We start from the raw sequence: 21,968 nt of genomic DNA, 5'->3' as shown, positions 1-21,968 counted from the left end.
TAAACATATCTACTGTATAAAAGCAATTCAAGCAGATCTAAATTAATGTATATAATATTCTTGTAAAAATGATATGCAAATTACTATTCTAATATGACATAATTTCCCAAAATAACATCTAGTTGTAAAAATAAAAAAAACAGCTAGATGTTATTATTTGAGTCGTTCGTACTTGGATTTTAAAGTGACATATTTTTTTCAAGAAGAGACGGTTAAATGGTTAAGACTGGTTTGTATTACCTACAGCCCATTTCCTGTGAGAGGGAGCTGGAGCCCAGTGCCTTTTACAGTAGGTAGTGTACAGTGCATTTTACAGGAGGTAGTAGGTACTGTACAGTACCTTTTTTACAGGAGGTAATAGGTAGTGTACAGTGCCTTTTACAGGAGGTAATAGGTACTGTACTGTGCCTTTTACAGGAGGTAGTAGGTAGTGCACAGTGCCTTTTACAGGAGGTAGTAGGTACTCTACAGTACTGTTAAGACTAACAGAGAGAGGCAGTAAGCATGCTGCACTTACACTACTAAGTATCTATTATTGCTCTTTAGGGGTTAGGCCCAGGTTCTTCTCTATAACTTTATTTAAGCAATAAGACATGAAGTGGTGTGTATGGCCAATATACCATGGCTAAGGGCTGTTCATAAGCACGACACATCACGTCATACCCGTGGTATACGGTCTGATATACTACGGCTGTCAGCGAATCAGCATTCAGGGCTCGAACCACCCAGTTTATAAAATGCTATATGAGTGGATTGATTGATCAACGTATTTGTAAATCATGTTTTATCAGCTGATCCATTGACTGATTTCCCCCTCATTGTCCCCCTGTCCTTCAGCATCACCTCCTACCAGACCTTGCCCCGCAACATGCCCAGCCACCGTGCCCAGATCGTTCCCCGCTACCCCGAGGGCTACCGTACCCTCCCCAGGAACATGCTGTCCCGACCCGAGAGCATCTGCAGCGTGGCCGGCTCCATCTACGACCGTGCCCTGGCTCCCACATCCAACGCAGGTGATGGGTCTTAAACTTTACTGTTGTACTTGGCTGTGCCCCATTCTCTATGTAGTGCACTACTTTTGACCAGGGACTATAGGGGATAAGGTGCCGTTTGGGACGCAGTTGAAGACTTTGCTGTTATACTTTCTTGCACTCGCACTTCTTTTCTTTCTGGCACTGATTTTGCAGATTGTGGCTATCTTGAGGTTGTACGGTTTCACTTGTAATGACTGTGATATATTGTGTTGATATATATTTGTTTTAACCTAGTTAAAGTCTGTGTGGATAAGAGCCTCTGCAAAATGACTCAAATGTAAAACTGTAAATGCAGACAAGAGGCGCTCCATGAGGGACGACACCATGTGGCAGCTGTATGAGTGGCAGCAGAGGCAGGCCTTCTCCAGGCAGGGCCCACCACCACCAGGCAACTACGGGACCCTGCCCAGCCCCAAGACCATGGGGAACATCTCTGAGCACCAGGGGGTGGCCCCCTCCATCCCCACATCCCCCTCCCATGGATCCCTGGCCCTCTACCACACCTTCTCCCCTCCGGGCCAGCACCGCAGAGACAACCCACCAGGGTCGACCAGGTCCGAGGTGTCCTCACCCATCTTCAGAGGGGACCAGACTATGACTATAGACTGCAGGCACAGGACTCACCTCACCAAGGTAACGGACAAGGAATGGACCACAATCATCTAAGCCAGTCTTACACATCAAAATAATCACCAGGGGTTTCAAGCATACAGAAATGACTGGAATTGCTCTGCATTGAGCAGTAGTTATTTTATTTATTAATAGAGCATTAATTTGAGTTGTCGGCCAGTTGAAATCAGTACATGTAACAGAGCACCCTGTCTCTCTCTCTCTCTCACACAGTATAACTACCCACCTGACCGCCGGTCCATGCCAGCAGGCATCCCAGTGCAGACCATTACCCCACAGTCACTCCAGGGCAAGACGGTGAGTCACGTATCTCTCTCTGACCTCCTTCACCTCTTCTCTGCTTTCTTGTTCTCCTCTCTACTGTCCTCTTTTCTCTCAACAACAATGCATTGTGAGTGATAGTTATGCTATTGGTATGATTTCAATGGGACGCAATTACAAATCTGTTTTTGTGGCAGGAATAAAAACAAGCACACAAGCTATCGTGTATTACTGTCGTTCTGTCATGCTACAATGGATAGCCTGTATGTGTACTGTATTTCTGTCAGAGTGTGTGCCTCGTTACATTCTCTGCTGTCTTTTATTGCAAGCATTTGTTATTTCTGTCAGTAGCAGACACAATTTGATTAAAATAATGGCATTGTCTTGGTGATGATACGGAAAGAGAGAGAGATAGTGGCACCAACGAAATTGCCTTTGGCTGTGTCCTCTCAAATTGAGTAGACTAGAATCAGCCAGAGAGATTGATATTCTCCACAGTTCATTTTGTAACTCTCTGAATATTATTGTGATTGTGCAACTCCAGTGGAATGCGCACAGAGCGGCGGCTTCAGAATGCAGTTGATGAGAAATATTTGTAATAAGTGATTTGAAATGATCGCTTTTACTGTTACTGAATATATTCTCTCACTTTTCATCTCCATTTGATGGAAAGTTACTCCGTTTGGAGTCAGGAGACCGAGGGAGTTTATTTCAGACAGATTCTCTAAAGGTGTAAGTCCTATAGCCCAGCCCCAGCACAGGCCAAGACCCAAAACCAGTGTTTCCAAAGGCATCTTGTGCCTAAAGACTTGTCAGAGTCCTGGTTAGAAACATAGGTTAGGGCAGGGATTACAAAAGCTATCGCTAATTTTCCTCAATTTAAAACCATCGCCAAATGGAAAATCAAGAGAGGTTTGGTTAATGTATTTGTTCATTGATCGACCGCTGGATGAATTGACTGTCTCGTTATCTCCTCTGTGTCTATGCTGCGTTGTGCAGCCAGAGGAGCTGACCCTGCTGCTAATAAAGCTGCGTCGGCAGCAGGCTGAGCTCAACAGCATCCGGGAGCACACTGTGGCTCAGCTAATGATCCTTAGCATGGAGGGGCCCAACGCCAAGGTTAGCACCAGGAGGGTGCACATACACAGCATGTCATTGGTCACCTCCAGGAGTGGTGTGTGTGTGTGTGGGTGGTTGGGTGTTGATGTGTCATCTCCATGCAGCTCAAGGCTCTATGAGCAGGCCATGCATTCCTGTGAATGCATATTATGTGTTTGCTCCAACCTGTGTGGTTCAGTGGTGGTATGGTTGAGTTTTGGTTCAGTTTTGAACTCCTTTCAACCCTTTGGTGTGCTGTGTTCATCTGGCCTTGATTTCATATTTTGATCTGTTGACATGCAGAGGACAGCATGGTATGAGTATCATGTGATTGCCTTCTTGTTGTCTGCTGTGGTTTCCCAATACCTTTACGAGGAAAGTGTTGGTAAGTAGTTGCAATGGGTTTTGCATGGTTTGGTTTAGTTCAGTAATCAACAGTAAATGGCTGTGGTGGTTCATGCTTCGGATTAATGCCAAAGCCACAGTAGCGACTTCCTCTTTCATCTCCATCTTTCACTATCAGCTTGTACCAGTTCTACTTCTATTTCCTACTGTTTGCCTTACTCAATCTCCCTCTCCCTTCTCTCTTTCTCTCCTGTCTGACTCTTCTCTCTTCCCTCTTTCTCTACTGCCTTCTGATGTTAGAGTGAGGTTCTGTCTCATCACCTTCAGAGGAACCTCATGTATCTGGACAGCCAGGTGAGGAGTACTGCTATATCTTTGGTTGCTCTCAGTCTCTGTCTCTGTCTCTCTCTCTCTCTCTCTCTCTCTGTGTGTGTCTCCCTCTCTCTCTCTCTGTGTCTCCCTCTCTCTATCGCTCTGTCTCTCTCTCTGTGTGTGTCTCTCAGGGTTAGGCACTCCTCAGGGTTGGTCATACACCCAGCTGCTCTCACTCTGCCCAGGGTTATCAGTGACTCAAATGCCAGGGCCGCGCTCCTTTTTGTCTTTTCTATACGTTCTCTCTCCTTCTTCATTCTTTTCTCTCCGGCCCTCCTGAAGCATATACCGTTCACTGCAGAATAGGAGCTGCGCAAACCTGCATTCCCACAGGAGGACATATTGTCTAGCTCAGTACAAGAAAAGTAAAAAATACTTTAAAAATGTTTTTTTAAATGCCTTTCTTGGCATGGTAATGCTGCCCTAAACTAATAAGATTACTCGTGTGTTTTTGTGCTGTATAGTTCGTACAGTCCCCGGAGAACAGTTTTTATAGAAAAAAATGAATGTAAGTCAAGCTTGAGAAAGCCCGAGAGCAAACTTCAACTTTTGATGATGAGTTAGTCATGTCATTATCATAATGTAATTAAGACTATAGAAACAACCTCTGGGGTTTCAGGTAAAGTGGCTAGGACGAGCGACTGACGTTCTGACTAGCGCTCACTCAGGCATAGATAATCAGGGCAGACGTCTAAAGGTGCCGTTTGTTTTTCCGATCGGGCCCTTTGGTTTAGAACGGGTAAATAATTGAGTTCCTGTTTCTGAAAAGGTCATGTGTAGCAGGAGAAACCACTCTACCATGTGCACACGAGGGACCTCACTTAGTGACTTAACGGAGTCTGATTGTGACCCCTCTAACCAAATATGAAGTGATTTGATCTGCCATTTCAAAGGCTTTCACCTCTAATGGCAGGCAATTTCACAGCGGGTTATGAATGAACTTTAACTCGCCGACCCTGCTCTCCCCCCCTGGTCCATAGGCTCTGATGCATGCAATTGTTTTGCTGTTTTGTTGGTAGTTTTTGGTCGGGATGATATTAAGAAAATCAGGACCGTTTTGTCTCTCCTCCGTCTGCAGAGAGGGACTGGCAATAGTGTCTTTGGACCCAACTGTAGCCTCCTTGTATGTACTGTAAACATACTAGGACTTCTCCCAAGAGTTCTGGGCCTTTATGGTACAGGTGGTGGCTATAACCCCAGGGTTGTTGGCTCAAGGCCCCCCGTCTCCCTCAATCACTAGTACCTTATAACAACAATGTGTTCTTTATTTCGATGGATCCTTTCTAGGCTCTGCCGTTGTGTTCGCTAACTAACACCTATATTATGCTGTTGTGTGTTGTTGCTCCCTTCCACCCTGCCTAACGTCGATCTCCACTAGACGAAGGACAATGAGCCGTTAATCTTCACGATTCACACTATGATTGAGAACTCTGCACCACGGCCTCAACTGTACCAGCAAGTAAGGTCTTATTGGCAAACCAATGACTCTTGTCCTGCACTCCTCTCCTCCCTTCATCATCGATCTCTCCTGTTTTTGTTCACATTGGATGCAGTCAGGCAGTCAGTTCCCCCTCTTCCTGGTGTCATGATCCCAACATTGTTTGACATGTACCTTCATGTGTTGTTTTGACTACAGCACATCCTCTCCATTCATTTGTGCTTTATTCATCAGTCCGAGGTTGGGTTATGGTGGATGTTAATTAGCCATGCCCATCCTACCTCATTGTAACTTGATGGTATTGTTGCTGCTGGGAATTACGGTGGCTGCTACCTTAGAGCCATACCCCCCCATCTTCCTGCAATACCAATGCTGTTGATGATGGATCTTATGTTGGCTCTGCGCTGTACGATCACAGTCAAATCAGCACCTCTCTTCTCTGTGCTTTGTAATGTTGTGTTCAGTTTGTCTACATGGGTTTGATACGAGCTCAATGGATAACCTGTTGTTTAAGTAGCCTAGTGGTTAGAGCGTTGGGCCAGTAACCGAAAGGTTGCTGGATCGAATCCCCGAGCTGATAGGGTAAAAAAATCTGTCGTTCTGCTCCTGAACAAGGCAGTTAACCTACTGTTCCCCGGTAGGCCGTCATTGTAAATAATAATTTGTTCTTAACTGACTTGCCTAGTTAAATAAAGGTTAAATAAAAAGTTAATAAAATACCATGACTTCCTTTTTTGTGTGGTGGCCCAATAGTGTAACAGTGAATGAAAGAGTGCAGGGGTATTTTATTTGTAGCTGGGTAAATTGTCCTAGAGGGTGTACTGTGTGGGGTCCATAGTCTGGCCTTTCCACTGTGCTAAATTATCATTTTATTACAGGCTTCTACAGGTATGACTTCAGCCCTGCTCTCTTAAACCTCCCCCTCTTTAGCCGTCCTGGGGTTGAAAATCATCTGCTTGCTCCTTAACTGAAGTAGTCAGGAGTGTGAGGATGGCTGGTTTTCCCTAGCTGTGTGTGTGTGCGCGGTGTGTGTGTGTGTGTGTGACTGTGTGCGTTAATGTGTGTGCCTCCGTAAGGGCCAGATTTAGCCCAGGTCTTTTAGAGGTTTTCATTAGTCAAGCTCCAGCCATGACAGAGTGTACCGGGGGACAGTAATGAAGAGTGCACAGAGGGGACGGTAATTAGTGTGGCACAGGGCAGAGCTGCCAGCACAGAGGACTATACACCAAGCCTAGCCAACCACTACAGCAGCCCTCTAGCCTCTCTTAAGGGTGTGTGTGTGTGTGTGTGTGTGTGTGTGTGTTAGAACATCCTCCTCTAGTCTCTGGTGACCTCCTGATGCCAGCTTCCTGTCCTCCATAGCTTCTTCACACCCCTGGAGCCTCCATCAGTAGGACTGTTATCAGTGATGCTACTGAAGTGGAAAACACAGTCTGATTTCCCAGCAGAGGGGACTGACACTCCTTATTGTGAAATGGACATTTGGGCTGAGAAGTTGTATCCAAAGTGTTGTTAAGTCATAAGTCATGTGAAGACAAGGTCAATGAAATTGCATGGAGAGCTCCATTTCACCCTCCCTCCCTCTCTTCTCTCTCTGGGCTTTGTTGACCCTGTGGACAACTCTTGTAAGGACACAGATATTTACCATGAAAACCACATCACAAATGAATAACCAGACCATGGGTGCATCTTAATACTCCTTGTGTCATCTCCTTCATCTGCACTGATCGGAAGACACGGGACGGCTGTCATCAGTATGGTGGATACCTAATAGAAATGTGCTTTTACCTGTCCAGTTCTTTAACCTGTCTAGGACTGGCTCGCCAACAGCCAATGAAATTGCAGGGCGCCAAATACAAAATCAACAGAAATCTCATAAATCAAATTTCTCAAACATAGAAGTATTAGGCACCCTTTTAAAGATAACATTCTCGTTATTCCAGCCACAGTGTCTGATGTCAAAAATACTTTACAGAGAAAGCACCACAAATGATTATGTTAGGTCACCACCAACTCACAGAAAATCCCAGCCATTTTTCCAGCCAAAGAGAGGAGTCACAAAAAGCACAAATAGAGATAAAATGAATCACTAACCTTTGATGATCTTCATCAGATGACACTCAAAGGACTTTATGTTATACAATACATGTATGTTTTGTTCGGTAAAGTTCATATTTATATCCAAAAATCTTATTTTACATTGGCGTGTTATGTTCAGTAGTTTCAAAACATGAAGTGATATTGCAGAGAGCCACATGAATTCACAGAAATACTCATTATAAATGTTGATGAAAATTCAAGTGTTATGCATGGAACTTTAGATACACTTCTCCTTAATGCAACCGCTGTGTCAGATTTCAAAAAAACTTTACGGGAAAAGCATAATCTGAGAACGGCGCTCAGAGCCCAAACCAGCCAAAATAAATATCCGCCATGTTTCGCAGTCAACATTAGTCAGAAATAGCATCATAAATATGAATTTACCTTTGATGATCTTCATCAGAATGCACTCCCAGGAATCACAGTTCCACAATAAATGCTTGTTTTGTTCGATAATGTCCATCATTTATGTCCAATGGCTTCTTTTATTAGGGCGTTTGGTAAACAAATCCAAAATCACGTTCAGGTCCAGTCGGACGAAAAGTTCAAAAAGTTATATTACAGTTTGAAGAAACTTGTCAAACTAAGTATAGAATCAATCTTTAGGATGTTTTTATCATAAATGTTCAATAATGTTCCAACCGGAGAATTCCATTGTCTGTAGAAAAGCAATGGAACGAGAGAGATACCCCTCATGTGAACTGCGCGTGACTGAGAACGAGGCTGCAGGCAGACCCCTTAGTCAAACAGCTCCCATCGGGCCCCCCTTCACAGTAGAAGCCTGAAACAACGTTCTAAAGACGGTTGACATCTAGTGGAAGCCTTAGGAAGTGCAAAATAACCCATATCCAACTGTGTATTCGATAGGGGTGAGTTCAGAAACTACAAACCTCAGATTTCCCACTTCCTGTTTGGATTTTTTGCCTGCCATATGAGTACTGTTATACTCACAGACATCATTCAAACAGTTTTAGAAACTTCAGAGTGTTTTCTATCCAATACTAATAATATGCATATATTAGCATCTGGGACTGAGTAAGAGGCAGTTCACTCTGGGCACGCTACTCATCCAAAAGTGAAAATGCTGCCCCCTATCCCAAAGAAGTTTTAACAAGGAGACAAGTAGACTATTGAGAAACACCCCATGTCATGGTTCTGTATTACAGGTTGTTTTGCCGTCCCCTGTCTGTGGCTGTCTTCCCACAGGCAGCCCAATTGTGATCTTTTTTCCACTAATTGGTCTTTTGACCAATCACATCAGATCTTTTCAAATCAGATCTTTTTCAGAGCAGATCTGATTGGTCAGAAGACCATTTAGTGAAAAGAAGATCACAATTGGGCTGCATGTGTAAACAAGGCATGTGTGTCTCTAAGGCTGTCTGGTGTTTCAGATCAGCCCCGAGGACTACAAAGACAACTCCTACAGCCACCAGAGGCCAGAGGACATCGACATAGACGTAAGACCAAGTCCTTTTATTATTGTTTTGTCAAGGTAGAGGGCAAAGCATTAATTTCCCTTTGCACCTATCCTCTAGTCTGGACACACAGCAGTTGGCTTCCTAGACATAGATTGAAAGATTCAATTAATAGAATACCACACTGGTGTGTGTGTGTGTGTGTGTGTGTGTGTGTGTGTGTGTTTCAGACTAAGCTGAGCAGACTGTGTGAGCAGGACCAAGTGGTGAGAACACAGGAGGAGAAACTACAGCAACTACACAGAGAGAAGGTAACTACTGTACACAGACTTTCAACTGACAACTTGCTTCACAAACACACACACTGGGCTGTCTGAGGCTGGAGTAGACCTTTATCATACAGAGGGAGAGAAGGAGAGAGAGTGTGCCGAAACTGAAGGAGATACAGTGCCTTCAGAATGTATTCACATCCCTTGACATTTTCCACATTTTGTTACAGCCTGAATTTACTATTGATTAACTTGAGATTTTTTGGTCACTGGTCTACACACAATACCCCGTAATTTCAAAGCAGGATTACGTTTTTAGACATTTTTACAAATTAATCAAAAATGAAAAGCTGAAATGTCTTGAGTCAATAAGTATTCAGCCCATGTGTTATGGCAAGCCTAAATAAGTTCAGGAGTAAACATCTGCTTAATAAGTCACATAATAAGACGCATGGACTCAATAATAGTGTGCAAAAATAGTGTTTAACATTATTTTTTTTAATGACTACCTCATCTCTGTACCACACATACAATTAACTGTAAGGTCCCTCAGTTGAGTAGCGAATTCCAAACATAGATTCAACCACAAAGACCAGGGAGGTTTTCCAATGCCTCTCAAAGAAGGACACCTATTGGTAGATGGGTAAAAATAAAAAAGTAGGCATTGAATATCCCTTTGAGCATGGTGAAGTTATTAATTACACTTTGGGTGGTATATCAATACACCCATTCACTACAAATATACAGGCGTCCTTCCTAACTCAGTTGTTGGAAAGGAAGGAAACCGCTCAGTGATTTCACCATGATGCCAATGGTAAGTTTAAAACAGTTACAGATTTTAATGACTGTGATAGGATAAAACTGAGGATGGATCAACAACATTGCAGTTACTCCACAATACTAACCTAAATGACAGACTGAAAAGACAGAAGCCTGTACATAATAAAATATTCCAAAACATGCATCCTGTTTACTACAAGTAGTACTGCAAAAAATGTGGTAATTCACTTTTTGTCCTAAATACAAAGTGTTATCCAATACAACACATTATTGAGTACCACTCTCCATATTTCCAAGCATAGTGGTGGCTGCATCATGTTATGGGTATGCTTGCGCTTGTAATCATTAAGGACTGGGGAGTTTTTTCCAGGATAATTAAGAAACTGAATGGAGCTAAGCAAAGGCAAAATCCTAGAGGAAAATGTGGTTCAATCTGCTTTCCACCAGACACTTTGAGTTGATTTCACCTTTCAGCAGGACAATAACCTAAAGCACAAGACCAAATCTACACTGGAGTTGCGTACCAAGAAGACTGTGATTGTTCCCTGAGTGGCCGATTTACAGTTTTGACTTTAATCTGCATTGAAAATCTATGGCAAGACCTGAAAATGGTTGTCTAGCAATGATCGACAACCAATTTGACAGACAGAGCTTGAAGAATTTTGAAGAGAGACTTAGAGACCCAGAAAGACTCACAGCTGTAATCGCTGAAAAAGTTGCTCCAAAAAAAGTATTGACTCAGGGGTGTGAATACTTATGTAAATGAGATACTGTGTGTAAACGGGTGACTTTAAAAACATGTTTTTATCCGTTTTGAATTCAGGCTGTAACAAAATAAAATGTGGAATACGTCAAGGGGTATGAATACTTTCTCATGGTCTCTCCAAGGCTACCAACCCTCTTTTGCCAGGCTTGTACCACAGTGTATAGACGAGCTAGCAGACTCACAGCTGGGAACTGACTCTCTCTCCCTTGCAGACAGCAGCTCTAGCCTCCCCCCTAGGGTCCTCGGAGTGGCGGTACACACTTTTGATGGTGGCGATGCTATGATAATGTTTGGTTGGTTCTTTGCCTGTGGTTCTGTTTGTGTTTCTGTGTGTAGTCGTCAGACAAATGTTGGCCGTAGATGTTGTGCTGACCTGTGTCGTTGTCGTCTTCTTCCTCTTCCTATCTCTGCAGAACACCCTGGAGACAGCTTTGCTGTCTGCCAGTCAGGAGATAGAGCAGAGTTCTGACAACCCAGCGGCCGTACAGAGCCTTATACAGCAGAGAGACGTACTGCAGAATGGACTGCTCAGTACCTGTAGAGAACTGGCACGGGTCAACACTGTGAGTTCATATTGTAGCGGTATTTATTAGAGAGGGGTAAAGAGAGATTTTGTTCGGGCGCCAGGCAGGTATTAACCATGCCGAAAGGAAAATAGTAGAATAGAGAGAGTACCACTACCAGACCAACACACATCAGCAGAAGAGACTGCCTAGAGGGTAGCCTGTTTACCAGATAACCAGTGGAGAGAAAAGAGAATACACACCATATAAAACCCACATCACAGCACAGGGGTAACCCCACCCATAATAACTCACACAATAATAATAATACTAATAATAATGGCAGAGCAATTGAACAGCGACTTTATACAAGAAAGAACCCAGTCATCAACAGAGGATTTGCAGTAATCTGTATTATCATCCAGTGGAGGAGTGCAGAGGGTTTGAATGTGGGGGGTGTTCTTAGACACAACAAAGGCCTTAAAAATGTCCACAATCTTCTCAGCCACATGTCATTAGTACACCCCACCTCAATACAGTTCAAATAACAATACACAATTTACAAGCAACCTCACTTTTAACTAAAATGTCCACCCAAATACTTCTGGCAGGGCAATAATAGTCCAGCTCTAAAGAGAGAAAGAGAACAAGAGAGATCTTAGCTGTGGTCTTCAGGCGTGCCGGTGTACTGTCTGACCATCCGATGGTTTGTATGTCAAAGCCTCGTAACAATGTTGCTACTAATTCCATGCGATCCATAACCGGCGCGGACCTAGAACTGTCACACCGATGATTAAGTTAAATACTTTATAAACTACATATGCTGAAAATTAACCAAACTTCTGCAGCATAGCACACACAATCAAACTGTCGCGCCAACCAAGAGCTCCTCCCCAAAGAGCTGAACGAGCTGTCTTTATTTTCTCCTTCCTTACTGCTGATGCGCTCTTAAAGTGGCAGCGCACGGTGAAGGCTCCGTGCAGGATTTCGCCACAATATGTATACACACACACACACACACACACACACACACACACACTGTACATGCAGATGTCAACACACACTGATCAGCACCTGTCAAGATCTCTCCAGGGTCAATGCTGTGAGTGTCAGTGCATAAACACACACACACACACACACACACGCTGTCTAGTAGTGACACCCTCTCGTCTCTCAGGAGTTGGAGCGGTCGTGGAGGGAGTATGATAAAATGGAATCTGGCGTCTCTCTGGCCAAAACAAACCTGTTGGAACAGCTAGAGGCCCTGGGCAGCCCACAGGTAAGACTCTCTCTCTCTCTCTCTCTCTCAACCTCTCACACACATGCAAACATGCCTTTGCAAGATGGAGAGTGTTCTTTGATCATTTTCTGTCACTGTGTGAGCAGACGGAACCTCCCAGCCAGCAGCATGTCCACATCCAGAAAGAGCTGTGGAGGATCCAAGATGTGATGGAGGCTCTGGCCAAGAACAAACCCCAGAGGACCACTGACACTGGTTTCCTTGGTTCCAAACCCATCTCAAACCTACAGAAGAACGAGGTGAGTCTCACTTCTACTCTATGGATAAAGAAAAACACAAGATAAGTACTGTATATAATCTGTTTATGGAGTCTTTGTGAACTGATTTAAAGCTGTCCGCAGCCTACATGTGAAACGGATGTGAGCCAGATAGCTCCACTCAATGCCACAGGAGACTGTGCTGATCTGTCTAATACTCTTGTGTGGTGTGGCTTACTGTTGTCCCAAGAGTGTCTCAACAACAACAACTTTCTATCTATCCTCTCCTCATGCGGCAGCCGGTGACCTTGTTCCGGTCACTCTGTTCTCTCACGGAGGGTGACCGTCAGCCCCCCCGCCCACCCCTCCCCCAGTCCTACGGCTCAACAGAGCGTCCTCCCGCAGTACCCCCCCTTCCCTCCCCCTCGGGCGCCCGTCCGCCACCACACACAAGCAAGCACGGCCAGAGGAACGGAACACACAGCAGTGTAAGAGACATGCTGACTCGTCACGCCTGACCCTTCAACCCCTGTCCTTGTGCTTCATCATCGCTACTTGCCCTTAAGCACAGATCTAGGATCTGTTTAACTTCACCAAATTCTAATCTTAACTGTTAGGGTGAGGTAATACAAAACTGATCGTAGGTCAGTGTCTAGGGGCAGTTTTATCCTACTCGGTACAAGACCAGAACAAGTTGACCCCTGACCCTCTACCTTTACCCGCACCACACATGGTTAATCTCTCATCGCCAACTTGGGTCACCGTTGTGACTCTCTTTTCATTTGCTCTGAATCATTTGTTTTACCATTTGTAGACATTCAGGTTTTACCCTGCCTCTTACCCTGGAGTGTTGAGTTTGACATTCATTCCTTTGGTTTATCATCTGTTTGCTCTTCAGTTTGGCTTATTCTTCTTTCCATGGAAGCGTGTGTGATTCCACCCCAGTTGTCATTCCGACTGTGTCTGAGTGCTGTGCTGCGTTGTGACTACTCTTAGTGTTTGGAGTGTCAGTTAACCGTTTTCTGCTCTTTTCGACTCCGTTTTAAATGTCCCTCGACCATCCATCGGTCACATCCATCGTGACCACCTTGTGACCTGCGAGTGTCAGTGTTTCCTATGCGTGTACCTCTCAGTGTGCTGACTCTCTGTCCCTCTACAGCAAGGCCCAGACTACCGTCTGTATAAGAGTGAACCAGAACTGACCACTGTGGCCGAGGAGGTGGACGATAACAACGGAGAGGACAATGACAAGGACAGACTACAGACGGGGCTGACCACTGACAAGGAGCCTGCGGCCACTAAAGGTCAGTCACTGTCTGTCATCACTGTCCAGTTTGGTCACGCTGCCGCCGCTGTTTCAGGCTGGATACATGCTAGGGTCAAAACTATTGTAATTCAGTGAATTCAAGAAGTAATTATAAATTCCATTGGTCAACTTATAAAGAGTATTATAAGTATTACTTATAAAGTGTTTATAAGTACTCTATTAAATGAATATAAAAATTAAACACCTCTAATGGCTTTGTCACTGACTTAGTCCCCCACCCCTCCAAGTCCCATTAGGAGTACCAGTCTACCCAGTGGGTATCGTTCCTCCCAGGACCAAATCCCCCATGAGCCCCCCAGAGTCCTGCACCATCGCCTCCTACGTCACCCTGAGGAAGGGCAAGAAGCCTGACCCCAGGACTGTAAGTCTGACTCAGCACTTTAGGGAATAGCAGGGGAACAGAACTATAAACTGACCCTCGCTAACATATTAGAAACTGTTTGATAGACAGGACAGCACTGATTTTGGATTCGGAAGTGCTACTGTTGCTATTCATTCCCTGACATTTTTACCACTACAAGAGCTGGAGATGGATATAATACGTCACCAATAGACGGGCAGATAAAACGTAATACTAATCCACCGTGACCGATCCCTGCTCCACTGCTCCCCCTGTAGGAGCGTCCTCACAGTGCCGTGGAGCAGACGTGCGGACCGGGGGAGAGGGAGAGCGGCAGAGCCAGGATGAGTGTAGAGGAGCAGCTGGAGAGGATCAGGAGACACCAGCAGGCCTCGCTCAGGGAGAAGAAGAGAAGTAGCAGCAGTATCTCCCCCTCACGCTCTCCATCCTTCTCCAAGGAGAACCCCTTCGTTACACAGGTAACCAACCTCTCCTCGGTTTGGTGTGTTTGATAGGACTTGATAGGACTACGCGTGTGTCTGTGCGCGTGTTTGTGTGTGTGTGTGTGTGTGTGTTGATAAACCTTGTTTCACAGCATTGAATGTGATTGTGTACACACTGTTAAACTGAGTTATTAATTTGGCATGTGTGTCTCCTGCAGGTCAGGCTGGAGGTGTTCTCCACCGACACCCAGGAGCTGGAGGCAGCACTGCAAGACCTGGAGGAGGTCAGGGGCCGAGTTACAGAGCATCTGGAGAGGGACCGAGGTGCAGAACTGGAGCTGCAGAGAGACAGAGCTGCAGCAGCTGCTGAAGAAGAAATGGAGAAGGGTCGAGCTGCGATAGAAAAGCTGGAGCGAGACATGACTGAGGTGGCTGCAGTGGTGGAGCAGGAGATGGCCAGGACTGCTGTGGCTGTAGAAGAGGAGTTGGACAGGACTGCTGTGGCTGTAGAAGAGGAGCTGGAGAGAGACCGGGCCGCAGTAGCAGCAGCTGCAGAAGAATTGGAGAGGGCTAGAGCTGCAGCTGAAGAACTCGTCAGAGGGAGGACTGCAGTGTCTCCAGGAGAGGCGCTGGATATTGACACGGCTGCATTGGTGGAGCTGGAGATGGAAATCACTGTGGTGGAGGAGATCAGCTACAGAGCTGAGGAGGTGGATGTCATCCCTGTCCCCAGGCTGAGTGAGGAGGAGCCACAGCCCCGGACGGAGAGCTCCAACATGAACACAGAGGTAGGAGAGTGTCCCCACTCACACAGACCACCAGCGAGCAGAATATGTATGGCAGACAATATCATTTGATACGTATGTTTATGACTAGTAGGAGTGGTGACTGAGTCAGCATGGTGTACTGTAACTCTGTATAAATAAGAAAGATCCTTACCGAGGATGCACAGAGCACTGTGTTCCTTCACTGAAAAATGAACGTTTTCAAAGAGAGTATTCAGAGAGAGAGGAAAGACTTGTACAAGTATACATTTATATCTAATCCAATAATGTCGCACTAAGAGTGTTTCAGGGTTTTAGGGCGTAAATGGTTGTGTTGTGTTGGCAGCCTGGTCTCCGTGTTAATGTCCTTTAATCTGATCTGGGAGGCTTTGTGGGCGTGAGGAGGATCCAGGCTGGATTTAGGGGTTTATCTCTGGGCCTCAGCCTAGCCGTGGTGACTCACACTGGGCTAGAGAGAGCGAGAGAGAGACACCTCCCAGAGCTGGCCTGAGCTCCACGGAATCTCATGATCTGATGATGATGATGATGCAGTTGGCTCAATTAATGTCCTCTGATTTAGTAGCCCAGTTAAAAAATAATAATATGGCGAAAGCTGCTTAAGTCCATTAGTTATCACCATGTGTCTTATACCAATGTGTCTCAACTCCAGTCCTTGTGGATCCTCAACAGTATGCATTTTTTCTTGTAGCCCCGGGCAAACATCGCTGAGTGGCTGGGTGGCTTGTTGATGAGTTGACCGTTTGAATCAGGTGGGCTTGTCAGCGGTTAGAATAAACCAAATGTACTGCTGGAGTTACTCAAGGACTGGAGTGGTGCCTTACACCTACCCGGTTTCTTCAGATCCCCAAACATCGATGAGGTAGCCGCTAGGGATTGACATTAGACCACCAAGATCGTGTTCAGTAGGGCAAAAATAAGAGCTCCGTTTCAAAACATATTTTCCTGTTTGGTACCGCCTGAACACAGCCCAGACTACAGTCTATCTCACTGTCCGTGTGTTGCAGGTGTCAGAGACCCAGATGATGGTGATATCGGATCAGGGTGTGAAGCCCCTGTATGTACAATACCTGATCCCTGGACAACATCAACAGCAGGGGGAGAGGGAGACAGAGAGGAGAAACACCCACACTCCCAACACCCTCATTCCCCACAACAGGTGAGACTAGCTGGGCCTCACCAGGACATATCTTAGCCTCTCTGGATCGATAGCAACTTTGACCCTGTTTGAATACTTTAAAACCATCCCTTCCTTCATCCAACTGTATTTAGATCAGTGACTCATTAAAGGCAGAAAAGAAGGATGCATTTGTAAGTATTGGAATAAGGCCTGTATGTGAAGGTGTGACTGTGCCAGTTTGCCAGCTGCTGTGTCAGAAGCACTGACTCCTGAACTTGAGGAGGACATGATGCAGAGTGAGGTGATGCAAGGGGAGGCCCCGGAGCATGAGACCCAGGGGAACAACATTAACATATCCTATGAACTACCAGTAGAGGGCGCTAAACTCAACAACAACCTGATGGCAGGTAAGAGAACAAAGTGCTTTGTTGATGATGATTGATTGATGGAATGATTGATTGATTGATTGATTGATTGATTGATTGATATATAACTGATAAATATCAAAGCATTTACGTACAGTACCAGTCCAAATTTGGACACCTACTCTTTCAAGGGTTTTTCTTTATTTGTACTATTTTTCTACATTGTAGAATAATAGTGAAGACATCAAATCTATTAAATAACACATCTTTGCAGAATCTTGGCATTCTCTCAACCAGCTTCATAAGGAATGCTTTTCCAACAGGTTCCCACGTATGCTGCTTTTCTTTGTTGGCTGCTTTTCATTCACTCTGCGGTTCATCTCATCCCAAACCATCTCAATTGGGTTGAGGTCAGGTGATTGTGGAGGCCAGGTCATCTGATGCAGCACTCCATCACTCTCCTTCTTGGTCAAATAGCCCTTACTCAGCCTGGAGGTGTGTTTTGGGTCACTGTCCTGTTGAAAAACAAATGATAGTCCCACTAAGCCCAAACCAGATGGGATGGCATATCACTGCAGAATGCTGTGGTAGACATTCTGCTTAAGTGCCTTGAATTCTAAATAAATCACAGACAGTGTCACCAGCAAAGCACCATCACACCTCCTCCATGCTTCACGGTGGGAACCACACATGCAGAGATCCTCCGTTCACCTACTCTGCATCTCAACAAAGACACGACGGTTGGAAACAAACATCTCAAATTTGGACTCAGACCAAAGGACAGATTTCCACCAGTCTAATGTCCATTGCCTGTGTTTCTTGGTCCATGCAAGTTATTCTTGTTATTGGTGTCCTTTAGTAGTGGTTTCATTGCAGCAATTTGACCATGAAGGCCTGATTCACACAGTTTCCACTGAACAGTTGATGTTGAGATATGTCTGTTACTTGAACTCTGACATTCATTTATTTGGGCTGCAATCTGAGGTGCAGTTAACTCTAATGAACTTATTCTCTGCATTAGAGGTAACTCTGAGTCTTCCTTTCCTGTCCTCATGAGAGCCAGTTTCATCATAGCACTTGATGGATTCCATGTGGTATTTCATAGTTGTAAAGTCTTCTCTATTATTCCACAATGTAGAAAGTGGTAAAAATGAAGAAAAAAAACCTTGAGTGAGTAGGTGTGTCCAAACTTTTGACTGCTACTGTGTGTGTTGTTTGCAGTGAAAAGCCTGCCCTTTCCACCCCAGTCCTCCTCCTCTCCCTCTCCTCCATCTCCTCCTCAACTCACTGACGGATCCCACTTCATGTGTGTGTAGACGTGTCGAGGAGGTGGTTCTGTGAACTGAACTACACTCAGTAAGAGACTTCTCTGACCTTACCTACAACCTTTGACCTTTATCAAATCAAATGTCATGCGCTGAATACAACAGGCCTTATAGTGAAATGCTTACTTACAAGCCCTAACCAACAATGCAGTTTAAAACATTTTTAAAAGACAACAACAAAAAATAAGAATAAGAAATAAAAGTAACAGATAATTAAATAGCAGCAGTACAATAACAATAGCGAGGCTATATACAGGGGGTGCAGGTACAGAGTCGATGTGCGGGGGCACCGGTTAGTTGAGGTCATTGGGGTAATATGTACTGTAGGTAAAGTTAAAAACTCTACCCATCAACCCCCTAACCTCAACTTCAGGGTCCAGTGCTCAGCCCTCAGAGATCTACCCTCCAATCGACACAGACCTTACCAGCAGGCAACATCACACCAGCCATTTAAACACAGACATCATTTGTCGTCGAAGCAAAAAGCACTGCCTAGTCATGTCAGCCTAAACATTTTCTCCACATTTTTTTGTTGTTGAACATTGTGGCTTGTGACCTCTGCTATTTTTGTGTGTGCTCATCGGTCTCTTCACCTCTTCCCTCTCTTTGCACTTATCCCTGCAGCCCAGACATTGACCTTGGTGAGCAGTGACTCATAAGCGATGCCAGCCTGGAGACCCAAGATGGCATCCTACAGAGCCATGATGGCACCAGCCAGCCTGCACAGAGCATGCCCAGTAGCTCTCTGTATGTATAGAAACAACTGTAGCCAGACAGACAGAAAGAGTAGATCCACAGGCCTGCTCGTATTACTTACTGCCTGCCTACACAATAACTGTGATGCAAAACTTTTTCATTCACACAGAGATATCAGAGGACAAGATAGTATTACCAGAGTGATAATTGATGATCATTATTATTATTACAGGTATTATGATGGTCTGTTATTTTGGACATGTTCTGTGAGGATGTCTTGAGTGTCTATTAGCTGAGCACTGCTGTGAAAAGGAGGGGACTGTACAGTTGTAAATAAGAGCACTAGAGGAGTCTCACACTGGGAAGATCTCAATTGCATTCTTCTTGCGTCCTGTCTCCTCGTCTCCTTCTCAAATCCCGCTGGAGGAGAAGGTCAGAGGGGAAGGATATCTGGCTTTCTCATCTAATGGGTTCTGAGAAGGAGACAAGGACCTGAGGATGGGAGGAGTATGCATTTGAGGTCTTCCCACAATCACACACTATTGAGAGGGCGAAGCACCAACTCTACACACACTAAGGCAGTGCTTTACTTTAACCACACGGGGGCGCCATACGCTCTTGTCTTTTTTACTGGTTTTACTCCCATTTAAGTTTTTAACCTGAGGCCCTAAACTTTTCATTTTCCACATATTTTACACCGCACATTCCCTCATTGTTCAAAGAAGTTGTTAATATATACATATATAAAACATATAGAATGAACTAACTATTCAATGGGTTTATACTTCAATAAGGTGCCACCTTATTGCTGCTGTTGGACAGAGTTTAAATATTTTATAAAAGTTGTGTTTATTTATGTCGGGAGGATCGGAATCTGGTCGCCGCTGACAACCACACGTAAATGTCCTGGGTTAGAATCGATCTGCTTCTCTGTTTTTTTTCCCTACGGCTGAGATATATTTAAAGATAGAAGAGAGATAAAATAGTTTTATGAGATTAGGGTTTTGTGTTAGATTCTGTCTGATTGTGTGGAGTCCTGGACAGAGAGAAGAGAATAGCACATGTATAAGCAATAAGCAGACGTTTTGTTCCTCCAGGACATTAAAATATAATGTACATAAATGTAAAGTTTCATTGTGTAAATTATGTACACCATAGAAAGAGCAGAGCAGAAATTATAAGTCTGGGGTTATTATTATTAGAGTTAAATATGAAAAATGTTCATATCTCATCTGTTTTATATCATGTGAAATAAATGTTGATGTTCTTAAATGCTGCGGTGGGGGTTTATGTTATGACACAAGCTACGTATTTACATTTGTTTTAAATGCCATTTCCAATGCTTCCTGCTGTTTTGGTTGTATCATGTTACAAATATGATTTCCTGATCACTGATATGATAGAAGCTCTGATGGCGCTGAAGACGAGACATTGACAAACTTTAAAGATCAGGAAGCTCCTTTCTGTGTCCGTTGAGGGACTGGGACTCTGGCCTCCAGCTGGAAGTGTAGCCCACAGGCCAATAGCTCATATCCACTTGGTACATGAATGATCTCTGCTCTGGACAGTGCCACTGTCACACTAGACGCAGCCAATCACTCAGGTCATCGACACAGTAAGGTCAGTCCCCTCCATTCTCACCCTCTTTCCCCATCCTACCACCTTCTTCCCTCCCCCTTTCATGCTGGACACACATGAGTAGCTATGTTAATGAGGCTCTGAATATTTTGTGGTTCCTTACCTGTAGCACTGTGGCTACGTGGGCCTGGTTCCATTCCACTCCTTCCACTAGTTCCTACCCTTTCCATTTATCCTACCCTATAGTTCCTAATCCCTACCACCTTACGTATTTAGTATTTTATTAGGATACCCATTAGCTACTCCTCTTGTACCTGTACTTGGAAGAGTCCTTTACATGTGGTCATGATCTCCTACCTTACTTTTACAACTGAATAAGAATGTATCCTCTTTGATGAATTTGCATGAAAATCTCGACTTTATACAAAAACATAATTACACATATGCTAGGCCCGCTAATACAGTGGAGCACAGGTATGGGGGTAAGAATTGTCTAGATTTGTGACTGAAATGTGTTAATGGGTGATTGACATCATTTAAAGTGAAATGTAGGGCCAATGTTCTGTTTTCTGGAACACTTTTAAAAAAATGGTTTATTGAAAACCCGAAACATACAATATACTTGCAGCTCAACAACCACACCATACCAGTCATCCAATAGACTTCCATTCAGAGCGACACACAGAAGCATCCAGGGTCAACGCCCTGCTCAAGGGCACTTTGACAGGTCTCCCGCCTGGCCAAACCAAGATCCCCCCCACAGTTCCCCAGTAGCTGTCCCACAACCGTTCGAGACCCCCCTCCTCCAAAGGACATCAAGGACAACTAAAATCATAACATCAATATATGTTTGTGTGCATGTCTGGCACTATTACATGTATGTGTGTGTTCTTGTATGCGTTTATGTGAATGAGAGTGTGTGTATATGCATGTGTACAAACACCTGCACGGCATCAGCCTCAAGCAAACCCGTGTTGTGCCAAAACTCTCTCCCCTGCCAGAATCCCCCCTTTCCCGTTCTTCATTGCTGGGACTTGCTTGCTAGTTGAGATTTCTGCTCTTAACTCCGCTGTCAGTTTAGCCTACATTTCACTGTTCTTGGTAGCAGAAAGCATTTTGTATGCAGTTTTCGGTTTGGCTATTTGTTTCAAGTGTATGTGGCTGTTCTTGCTTGTATGGCGCCCTGGGTGAACCCCCCTGTCAGCGCCCTGGGTGAACCCCCCTGTCAGCGCCCCGCCGCCGCCGTGGGCGGTTGCCCATGTCGCTCGTACATAAATCCGCTACTGATTTGTATTAGTCTATAAATACATCTCTTTGCCAAAGTTTGTCATCTCTCCAATGTCTTATTCGACTAGTATTTTAGAAGGTGTAAGGATACTAATTCAGCCGTAGTTGTTCTGAAATGTCTATTGCTTGCCAACGTTTCACTCCCTCCTCTATGTTTAATGTAACACACATACATTAATTAATAATTTCGGTTTCCT

General features: G+C 44.6%; 1 protein-coding gene across 17 annotated transcripts in view; it reads left to right on the top strand.

Moving 5' to 3' along the window:
• The window catches only part of LOC110490288 (pleckstrin homology domain-containing family A member 5), a 178,283-nt gene extending 158,105 nt beyond the window's left edge, over positions 1 to 20,178 (top strand). For 2 of the 17 annotated variants that reach the window (XM_036944580.2, XM_090200407.1), the window contains 20 exons: positions 838 to 1,013; positions 1,330 to 1,667; positions 1,878 to 1,961; positions 2,925 to 3,044; positions 3,669 to 3,722; positions 5,119 to 5,199; positions 8,670 to 8,735; positions 8,924 to 9,004; positions 10,922 to 11,071; positions 12,189 to 12,290; positions 12,398 to 12,550; positions 12,808 to 12,996; positions 13,668 to 13,812; positions 14,063 to 14,196; positions 14,454 to 14,654; positions 14,837 to 15,406; positions 16,408 to 16,559; positions 16,758 to 16,927; positions 18,107 to 18,241; positions 18,835 to 20,178. In XM_036944580.2, coding sequence (XP_036800475.2) covers positions 838 to 1,013; positions 1,330 to 1,667; positions 1,878 to 1,961; positions 2,925 to 3,044; positions 3,669 to 3,722; positions 5,119 to 5,199; positions 8,670 to 8,735; positions 8,924 to 9,004; positions 10,922 to 11,071; positions 12,189 to 12,290; positions 12,398 to 12,550; positions 12,808 to 12,996; positions 13,668 to 13,812; positions 14,063 to 14,196; positions 14,454 to 14,654; positions 14,837 to 15,406; positions 16,408 to 16,559; positions 16,758 to 16,927; positions 18,107 to 18,201 — 3,061 coding nt within the window. In that variant the 3' untranslated portion in view covers positions 18,202 to 18,241; positions 18,835 to 20,178. Of the gene's footprint in view, positions 1 to 837; positions 1,014 to 1,329; positions 1,668 to 1,877; positions 1,962 to 2,924; positions 3,045 to 3,668; positions 3,723 to 5,118; positions 5,200 to 8,669; positions 8,736 to 8,923; positions 9,005 to 10,921; positions 11,072 to 12,188; positions 12,291 to 12,397; positions 12,551 to 12,807; positions 12,997 to 13,667; positions 13,813 to 14,045; positions 14,197 to 14,453; positions 14,655 to 14,836; positions 15,407 to 16,407; positions 16,560 to 16,757; positions 16,928 to 17,208; positions 18,242 to 18,834 lie in introns of all 17 variants that reach the window. The other 15 variants (XR_005036126.2, XM_036944581.2, XM_036944583.2 and 12 more) reach the window with 15 other exon arrangements.
• Positions 20,179 to 21,968: the final 1,790 nt, after the last annotated feature.

Source organism: Oncorhynchus mykiss, chromosome 15 (genome assembly GCF_057628025.1).
Source record: "Oncorhynchus mykiss isolate SJ-2025 chromosome 15, ASM5762802v1, whole genome shotgun sequence".
Taxonomy (NCBI): domain Eukaryota; kingdom Metazoa; phylum Chordata; class Actinopteri; order Salmoniformes; family Salmonidae; genus Oncorhynchus; species Oncorhynchus mykiss.
This window is presented reverse-complemented; position numbering and strand designations above follow the sequence as displayed.